We start from the raw sequence: 10,558 nt of genomic DNA, 5'->3' as shown, positions 1-10,558 counted from the left end.
ACATTGTTTATGCATTAATTATAAAAATATAAATATAAAAGCATGTCAAGATAAATACCACATTATTATGATTCTTATCGCACAAACACACATTATTTTCCATAGGAAAACATTGTAACCATCTATTTTTGTTTAAATAATTATAGCAGCTTATCTTTGATTTTTGTTCATGTAATTAGATAAAATTATTTACAGAAAGTTAGCTCGTCGGCTATTTCTTTGTGCATGCAACTAAATAAGCTTTTCAATATGATAAATATTATTATTATTATTATCCATGCATGCAAATGAATGTCACTTTCCAAGAGAACCCTAACATAAGAGATACTACTATCATCGATGCAAATGCAGGTCCCTCTTCCAAAAGAATCTTTTTCAAAAGACAATTATTTACAATGTCCATTGTACATAAAAATACATGCTCTATTATAAAATAAAAATAATGTGATAGTCATTATTTCTTGTGTGTGGATATATGTAATTTTCCAAAGGAAAACTAATGCATTTATTTCATGTATTTAATTGTTTCTTTTCTAAGGTCTAACATAATAGTTATTCTTTTTTGCACGCAAATTCATGTTTCTCTTCACAAGGTATAACCCAATAATTATATTCTCCTCTGCATATGTGTGTGTGTGTGTGTGTGCGCGCACGTGTGCGTTTGTGTGTGTGTGTGTGTGTGTGTGTGTGTGTGTGTGTGTGTGTGTGTGCGGGTGTGTGTGTGTGTGTGTGTGTGTGTGTGTGTGTCTCTTCCCAAGAAATTTATCATAATGGTTTATTCTTTCATGAAAAAACAATATAAATAATTGAGCACAAAATAATATGTTCCTTTCCAAGAACACTAACACATTAGCTATCGTTTCATGTGCATAAACACCTACTCCTTTCAAAATAACTAACATCATGGCTATTGTTTTATGAACATGTCATTTTCCAAAAGAAATAGTAAGAGTGATTATTTCTTGCATGCAAATACATCTTTGTTTTTCCCAGAATTAATAAAAAAAAAAAAAAAAAACTAGATATGTATGCAAAAACATGTTTCATTTCCAATAATTCCAATGCATAATATCTAGTTTTCTTACATGCAAACTTATCTTTTCTCTCAAGAAATTTGATACAATATTATTCTACAGTTATTTTTTTCCTTACGCATGAAAATAGTGTACTTATTTTAATGAAATAACAAACATAATAGTTCTATTTTTTCATACAATAATCTTATTTCCTTTCAATATGTATCATAGTTAATAATCCAATTGCATTTATTGCATGCAATTACTTGTTTCTTTTTCAAGGTCTAACACAATGATGTTATTCTGATCTGCATATATATATATATATATATATATATATATATATATATATATATATATATATATATATATATATATATATATCTTCTTTTTTCCAGAGAAAAATTCCATCCTTTTATTAATAAAAAGGGTTACATAAAATATGTAAGTAAGATGCCAAGCCTGAAACCGGCAGCAAACAGGGCGAGACTCAGCTAGCAGAACTGCTCGCTGACAGAACACCCATTGCAGGAGGGAAGAACTCCTCCCAAACCGCTCAAAACATTTAAGCACAGCCCTAACGGCCCACAGCTAATCAAAGAAGAGCCACCGCAAGGGGAACAATGCCTCCAAAACCACCAGCAACGTTGGAATAAAAGACCATGCAGATCCACAATAAACATCCACAATATCATTGAGGATTTGGAAGCCGCTGTGAAAATACTGGAACCACTGCCTGGGCATCCACAAATAGGTAAAACAGCCCAAGGAATCCGGCAGGGGAGAAAATAAGAGAGATGGAGACATGGAAAAACAGAAACACACACATATATTTACAGGAACAGAGGAAATGTGAAGAAAGATTAAGCGAAGATGGGGTGTTCAACAGGCTGAACAAACCCATTATCAACCTCCGAGACAGCCCACGACCCCATCTCACGGTCTACTCCTTCTTTAGAAAGACGGTCCGCTTTAGAATTCCTTTCCCGATATATATGACTAAGAGAAATCTCCATGAAACGATTATTGAGTTGAGAAACTTCTCTAAACAGAGGAAGCAGAGTAAGATTGTAGCAACGATGAGCTCCGTTGAACCATTGCACCACATTCATGGAATCCCCTAAAAGTTGAACTTCTCGCACATTACGGAGAATAAGCCAGCAGAGGAGGAGATGAAGGGCTTTCAATTCGGAAAAATTATTTGAACCCTGTCTCAGACCCACTGAGGCTTTAACAATCTTCTCTTCTGAAAAATGTATGATCAAGCCAACCCCACACCGACCATTAATATCCGAAGCCCCATCAAAATAAGCCCACGGCATAGAGTGTCTAATGACTTCTTGACAAACAGCTCTGGAGGAATTAGGAGCTTGAGGGATAAGAATGCTTTCATAGATGGTCGCTCCCTCAACGGCAAGTCTTCCAATAGGGAAAGCGAAGTCCTTGAAAATAGCTTGATTTCTGGCTAGCCAAGTCCCCCATGTAATGAGTAAAGGAATGGATCGTTCTCTTTCGTTTAATGAAATGTTCCACCAACTCTGCCAGGCCTCTAAGAGTCCCTGCCCTTCCCATCTATGAGGAACATTTATTAAGCTTAGCATTGCTGCCCAAAGACTAGAATTGAAAGGGCAAAAGAAAAATAAATTATGAATAGTTTTGGCGCTGACTTTACACAGAGGACATCTACCAGGACCAATTCTGCCTCTTCTTTGAAGGAAATCCCACGTAGGAACTTTCTGGAAAAGGACACACCAGAAGAACAATTTCATTTTAGCTGGTCCTTTTAACTTCCATAACGGTTTAGCCCACCAGTCCGGAATTTCCCAACCCTTTTGAGACATCATCCATTTGTAACCTTCCTTTGGGGAATAAAAGCCATTCTGAGCAAAAACCCATTTTAACTCATCCGGAGAGTTAGAAAGCCGCACTGAAGAGTTGACGAGATCCCTTATGTACCTGTCCCATTCCTCCAACCTGTCTTTGGTCAAATCTAAGTCTCGTCCTTTAAGCCACCCCTGATTCCAAATGCAAGAGGCTTGGGGATCAGCTACCTAGTTTAAAGTGAATAAACCTCTGTCTTTTAGAACTGCAACCAAACCTTGAGATAGATTAAACCCCTCAGAACAGCCAATCCAAGGATCGCGCCCCAAGCAGATCTGAGTTCCATCTCCTACATACCATGCCAACCCCTTCTCAATGATGTGAACGGAAGCGACCACTACTTTCTAGACCACCGAGGAGTTTTTGGACGACTTTTGTGGTAGTCTGATCCAATCTAGCGTTGATAATGGATCTATATATTTCATTTTAGTCACTATAGTCCATAGATTTTCCGCTGTAATGATCCTCCAAGCCAACTTTGCTGCAAGGGATTGGGAGAAATTAGCAAGGTTTTTTATAGACCAGCCCCCCCGCTCTTTAGGGCGAGTAATTTTATCCCATGCAATCCATGGGGTAACTCTCTCAGACTTTGACCCCGCCCACAGAAAGTTGCTGCAAAGTTTCTCAATTGAGTTTATAATACCTTTGGGTACCCAAGCCAAGCTCGCCCAATACACTGGAATTTCCATTAAAACAGATTTTATTAAAACAAGCCTACCTGCCCGGGAAAGCCACTTGTGGCTCCAATGTTTCAATTTCGATTCCAATTTTACAAGGATCCACTGCCAATCTTTTATCCTGTATTATCTGGTTTCAGATAGAACCCCAGATATTTGAAAGAATCCTCAAGAGATTTAACTTCAAAGTTCAGAACCAAGGTCACCCTACGCACCACCTCTCTAGCCAGACCAGAATACGTAATAGTAGATTTTCTCTCATTTATGCAGAGGCCAGTCGCTTTTAGAAAGAGGTCCAAGATCCTCTTAAGCATCCTGCAATCATCAAGGCTGCCATTGCTAAAGAGTATAATATCATCCACGAAGAGAAGGTGAGTGACCCAGAAATTTGGAGCAACTTCTATTCCTTTCAACAAACCTTGACTTTTTGCTTCATGGATCAAACGACTGATTCCGTCTGCTGCCAGCAAGAACAAGAGGGGAGATAGAGGGCAGCCTTGGCCTAGGCCACGTTCAGGACTGAAGAAACTGGAGGCTGCTCCATTGATCAGAACAACTATGGAAGAAGACGAGACACAACTCATAATCCATCTTACAAGTTCAAAACTAAAGCCCAAATGAGTTAGCAAGAGTCTCAGGTACAGCCAACTGATTCTATCATAAGCCTTCGATAAATTTATCTTAACAACAACTCCTTTTTTCTTTCCAACTTTGAGACTGTGGAGCGTTTCTTGAGCAACTCCCACAGCTTCATGTATTTTCCTGCCATCTAAAAAGCAACTGTTCCGAGGAAACATTTTTAGAAAGGAAGGGTTTTAGCCTGACAACAATGATTTTAGCAATAAGTTTGTAAACACAGGTACACAAAGAAATGGGCCTGAAATCGACAAAAGAACCTGGGAAATCAGACTTCTGAATGAGAGTTAAAAATGTAGCATTGAAGGGTTGATAGATAGAACCTGAAAGTCTAGATTCTTCCACCACCTCCACTAACGCATCACCAATGAATTCAAAGAAATGCTGGAAGAATTCAACAGTCCAGCCATCCGGGCCGAGACTTTTTTCTTTTTGCATCGATTTGAGGACGCTTGCAACCTCCTCTTTAGAAATAGGTGCCATGAGAAATTCATTGTCTTCCTCCTCTATGAACCAAGGAAAAATTTGGGGAACCCTTGTAACTTCTGCGATTGTGGCTTCACCTGGGGCTTTAAAGAGGTGTTTGAAATAGTTTACCCCTTCAGTAGCCAAATCTTCGAAAGAGAGCGCTAAGTCACCGTTTGCTTTCTTCATTTCCCATATTGTATTTGTGTTTTTTCTCCCATTGGCATAATTCTGGAAAAACTTGGAATTTTCGTCCCCTGCCTGTAACCAGATCGCTCTGCTTTTAAGACGCCAACTTTGCTCCCTCAGCTGCAAAATTCTCCTTCTTTCCATTTCCAACTCATGTATCCTCGATCGAGATGCACCTGAGCCATAGCCCTGACTATCTGGATTCTCGAGAAGGGCAAGTTCTGAGATCACTGCTTGCATTATTTCTTCCTCCTTTAGCTTCTTTTGAAGAGCCCAGCATTTTGAAGCGGCCTTCATCCTTAATAAGTTTTCCATAAACAGTTGACTTCGGTTCTCATTCTCATTTACCACGGCTTTCCTCCAAGTTTTATGAAAAATACTAATGTAGGATGCATCCAAAAGCCAAGAGGAGTTAAACTTGAAAGGGATACCTGGCTTAGTTAAATCACCTTTCACCTTCGGAAGAACCGGGAAATGATCAGAGAGGCCACCATCTCCAACCCAATTCCTGAACGCCTGTAGTTTCTTCGCCAGCATATCGCTTATTAAGAAGCGGTCTAATTTCTTCCCAATCCAGTCATCGCCAATCCTACGATTGCTCCAAGAGGGGTGCATCTTTGATGGGTTAACATTGACAAGAGGCGACAAGGCCAATTTCTGATGAATGAAAGCAGAGAGGGGATCCGCTCTAGAATTAACCCCCCAGGATTCAGCCAAGCCCAATGAAAAATTGAAGTCTCCACCAATAATAATATTTGGATGCACCAAAAAGGACTTCGCGAAGAAACAGTTCCAGAACTTCTCCTGCTTCGAATTAGGACCATAGATATTCAGAAAAAGAAAAGGAATACAGAGTTCGTTGGAATAGAGTTCCACCGCCAAAACGTTTTCTACTCCCCATGATGAGATTTCACGTGCTACCTTCAAATTAAACCCCAGAGCCGCACCTCCAAAATGCCCATTAGCATCCACTGTGTGAAAACTCCATCCCGGCAAAAGCTTATGCAGACAGCCTATAATATCATCTCCTTTCCCAAGCGTTTCCTGAAGAAAGAGGATATCAGGTTTGTTAGCCCTGACCAGATCCTTCAGAGTTAGTTTTTTGCGGGTACTAGCAAGACCCCTGTAATTGAAAGATAAAATCATCATTTAAAACCTTCGGGAGGTGATTGCTTTGCTCTAAGCACCCCTGGCAGTGACAACTGTTTTCCTCCAGCGATATCAATGATAGCCTTCAGCTTGGATTTCGATAAGTCTGACTTCCTCCCTCTTAACTTCTTTGGACCTATGGACACCTCATCCATTGCCAAACCGCCTGCTACCGGCTCTTTTCCTTTTCTGGTAGCTAAAGGCCTTAGATTGTAATGAGATTCATGTCCTCCATCTCCAGAATGCATAGGAGCAAGAGGAGGGGGGGATGGAACCGACATTAGAACACTGTCAATTGTGTTTAGTCCCATCTTCGTGTCTGTCATATCTTTTGAGAGTTGGCATAAACGATCTAACTCACCACTACACGACACATGCAAAGCGCTTAATAAGAGAGGGGAGGAGTATTTGGGGGGGGAGGACAAGCCTGATTCAATTCTTCCATTGAAATGACCGCTGAGAAACCAGCTGCAGGGAGCTGATTTGAAACAACAGCACTCGTTGTCACCTCAGTCTGAGATATTCCAATACCCTCCATAGGTTCCGGTCCTAAGTCCTGGACATTTGCCAGAGCTTCGGCCTCCTTGGACTGAAACTCTTGCTTCTGAGCAGTGATCTTCATTTTTTCCTTTTCCTCTGTCTTAGACCCATTTTTTCTCTGCCTTCAACGTCTACGATGACCACGAGGGAAATCCTGAGCCAGGTGACCATATTCTTTGCACCGGTGACATCTGAACGGGAGGTTTTCGTAGTCCAGGGTCTGGATGAACTCTTGGCCCCGATACTTTAAAAGTATATCATCCGCCAAACCTTCTTTTGGATTTAAACTTACCATAAGGCGGGCTGCGCTCCAGTCATGAGAATGTAAATAGGATTTGTCAGCATCAAGGAACTTACCCAGAGTATTTCCGATTGAGGAAAAAGCCGAGTCAGTCCAGAAATGAATAGGGAGTCCCATTAGTTTGACCTAGACTGGAAACTCCTCTGATTTTTCTTTTTGGGAATCAAAGAGAGGCGTCCATTTCCTGAATAAGATAGGCCTCTTCCCTAGGCTCCAGTGCTTTGACAACACCCATTCGACATGCTCCTTTTGCCCAAAACAAAGACAGAACCAGCCTCTGTCAAGCATCTTGAACTTTTCTGGTTGTCCTGGAGCTTCTTTCCATTCAGCCAGTGCCCATTTCTTAATGAAGGCCACCGAGAACTTCCTTCCACCAACTCTGCCGACAAGAAGGGTTTCCGATGCTTCCAAAACCCTGTCTATGTGGCTCTCCACTCCAAAGACACAACTGGGTCTTGCCGCCTTTTTCCTGCAAATTTTTGGCTTCTTCCTCTTTCCACCCAGATCCTCTCGCTTATCTCCTCCCTCTACAGCCTCGAAAGACTCAGAAATCTTATCAGTCTGTAGATAGATGCCTTCATTTGGCTCCTCAGCCCTTCTGGAACCCCCACCCACCGATCCTACCAGATAACTTAGATTTTGACCTTCTTCTCCTAAAACTTTTACATCTCTTCCCGGCTTTTCAAACGTCGAGGGCCGAGCAGAGATAGACAGCTACCCTTCCCGCATTATAGTTCCCACAGAGCTCTGGGCGATAGCATCTGTTACCTTAACTCCAACATCCACTGACCTTTCCATGCTTACTGACATCACTGCCTTCATCTGGAAGAAATGATGTAGGTTCTCCTCTGATTCTTCCAGACCCCAATAGGCGAGGAGGTCTTCGGGTGTCGGATCGATGTCCAACGACTCCTTTTGAAAAAAGCACACCAGTGCTTCACCTGAAACCGACGCCATCTTTGCCAGACATAAAAATCAACTTCCCTAAACGCTATCACCTTCGGTCCCACAACAACTAACTCCAGGAACTCAGTCATGGCCGCCATGGAAGGCCGCGTGGGAAAAAAAATTCAAAAAAACCCCCTGCATGCTCTCGGCTCTCCAGATAAATTCAGTAGAGATCATCACAAATGGATCCTATATATATATATATATATATATATATATATATATATATATATATATATATATATATATATATATATATATATATATATATATATATATGTATATATTTCTTCCCAAGAAATCTATTATAATGGATTATTCTTTCATGTAAAAACAATATAAATAATTGAGCACAAAACAACATGTTCCTTTCCAAGAACGCCAACACATTAGCTATATTTTCATGTACATGAACACCTACTCCTTTCAAAATAATTGACATCGTGGCTATTGTTTCACACACATGTTCTCTTCCAAAATAGAAAGTAAGAGTGATAATTTCTTGCATGCAAATACATATTGTCTTTTCCCAAAATTAAAAAAAAACATAGTAGCTATGTATGCAAAAACATGTTTAGTTTCCAAGAATTCCAATGCATAGTATCTAGTTTTCTTACATACGAACTTACCTTTTCTCTTTCAAGAAATTTGAAACAATATTATTCAATAGTTATTTTTTTCCTTGCACATGAAAGTAACATATTTATTTTCAAGAAATAAGAAACATAGTAGTTCTATTTTTTTCATAGAGTTAACTTATTTAATTTCAAGATATATCAAACTTAAGAGTTCAATTTTTGGACATGCAAATAATTTATTTATTTCCAAGAAATATCAAACTTATTAGTTATATTTTTGTGCATCTAAATAATTTATCTCCTTTCTAGAAATATCAAACTTAATGTTTATAATTTGTCCATGCAACTATTTTGTTTCTTTTCAAGAAATATTAATCTTAATAGTTATTCTTTTTCATTGCATGCAAAATACATTTCCTTTCAAGAAATCAAAAGAATATTAGTGAAAATTTTCAAGCATGCGCAGACATGTTTCTTTTCCAAGAAGCCAAATGCATATCTATTATCAAGGAAATCCAAGACAATAGTTGTATTTTTTGTGCATGCAGAGGACATATTTGTTTTAAGGAAAAAACTAACTGAACTGCTATTTATCTTGTATGCATTCCCTTTTCCAAGAATGCAATAACTATGGTTTGAATATGTGTTCTTTTCAAGAAAAACAATTATTTTTGTGTGCAAAGTAAACATATATTCATTTCGTGTACTAGCCCATTAACATCTATCTTTTCCAAGAACTGTTTCAAGAATTTGATCCAAAAATAAGCACACAGGATTCACATATGACATTTCTAGAGAATGACAGAGTTATTTATCTCTCATAGACACAAAATTCACATGTAATCATTTAAGAAAAATGATAGGGCTACTTATATTTTATGCGAAAAAATCCCTTTTTGTTTTTTCCTCCATATTTCATCCTTCGTATTAGCAGCTATATTCTTTCTTTTACTCACACCATGGTTGTCCTCTACTTGGCCTTCGAGGGCCATAAATAGCGGCAGATGCAAAAATAATCATTACACAATATCATGATAATCTAATGGTATAAAATAACTATCTAAAAAGCATGTCCATTTGTACATATCAAGAATTATCAGCGAAAGCATATAAGTAAGCAAGTTTGGAAGCAACGACAACCATCATTTTATTTACGCAAAATACATATAAGTGTTTTTAAATAAGTGCTTAGAAAATGTAGGTGGGTTGATAGCCAGCTACAAAGATCAGGCCCCAAAAGAATAGATGAGCTTTCATTTGAAATCCAAATGTCTAGACAAAAGTTGTCAGTTCCATGAAATCACTCTTCACATAGAATTGACCCTCTGATTGATAACCAAACAATTGATATATGATGTCTGTGTCAAAGTTTGAATCCTTTGCTCTGCCATTAAAATACAAGTAGAATTAGGTATAGGCATGTTGATTTCATTTTTAATAATTTGAAAAATTGTCAGCCACCTAATCCCTCCTCAATCTACCCATAAGAATTCCATTTCCATCAGATAAAGAATGAAAAGGGGGGTGGTTATTAGGGGTATGTTTTACTTTAGTTGATTCTTTATTCTTGATTCTTGATTCTTGTTACACGTAACATTTTTATCTTTATATATTTGAGTTTACAGAAGCTTTTATGGTATGGATACTACATAGTCCCCCCCTAAAGACAAAAAAATCCTCTATGTTCATCATTAACTTTTACATATGACTTCTAAGTAGAACCACCAAAAGGTGTCATTCCATTTCAAATTGAGGGATTTTTTTATGGGGGATTCTGTGGGGAGCAATACTATATCACTTGGGTACATAATGGGGGATATATATTGAGGAAAAAATGACATAATATACTGAGAATATAATAGGGGGTAAAGGGTTTTTATATTGGAAACTATTGAAAATGGAGCTTAAAGTTAATGAAAAATATAAATGGGCGTAAAAAATGTTAAAGAAAAAATAGATACCTACAATATCTAGTGAAATTAGGGGCATTTTAAATTGGGAAGGTGTATTGGGTTCGTATTGGTAGGGAGTTTAATAATGTGATTTTTAGAGGTATTTTCCAATATGTAGTCAAATTAAGGGTATTGTTTATTGGTGAGAACCAGTATTGCAGCAATAATGTTGCAACTCCTGGGTTTCCTACTTTACTCTTATCAACCCGGTAGTTCATAACAAACT

General features: G+C 38.3%; 1 protein-coding gene across 1 annotated transcript; it reads right to left on the bottom strand.

The window, feature by feature from the left end:
* Positions 1–1,879: 1,879 nt before the first annotated feature.
* Positions 1,880–3,586, bottom strand: LOC149155194 (uncharacterized). Its single transcript, XM_089444350.1, has 3 exons — positions 3,332–3,586; positions 3,115–3,186; positions 1,880–3,031 (listed from the first exon to the last, which is right to left on the bottom strand). Exons 1-3 carry the CDS (start codon positions 3,584–3,586, stop codon positions 1,880–1,882), a joined length of 1,479 nt encoding a protein of 492 aa, XP_089300476.1.
* Positions 3,587–10,558: the final 6,972 nt, after the last annotated feature.

This window comes from Pinus tabuliformis, chromosome 9 (genome assembly GCF_031772625.1).
Source record: "Pinus tabuliformis cultivar Carrire ecotype Pingquan chromosome 9, CPIR1, whole genome shotgun sequence".
NCBI lineage: Eukaryota > Viridiplantae > Streptophyta > Pinopsida > Pinales > Pinaceae > Pinus > Pinus tabuliformis.
Note: the sequence above shows the minus strand (reverse complement) of the source record. Positions and strands in the feature narration are given on the sequence as shown.

Excerpts from the sequence above, each read along its gene's own strand:
- LOC149155194 (XM_089444350.1), bottom strand. The coding sequence starts at position 3,586 with ATGGAAATTCCAGTGTATTGGGCGAGCTTGGCTTGGGTACCCAAAGGT. Across the intron at positions 3,187-3,331 it reads CGGAAAATCTATGGACTATA|GAGATGGAACTCAGATCTGC; the intron begins GTGACTAAAATG and ends CATGGTATGTAG. Across the intron at positions 3,032-3,114 it reads GGGGTTTAATCTATCTCAAG|GGGTGGCTTAAAGGACGAGA; the intron begins GTTTGGTTGCAG and ends ATTTGGAATCAG.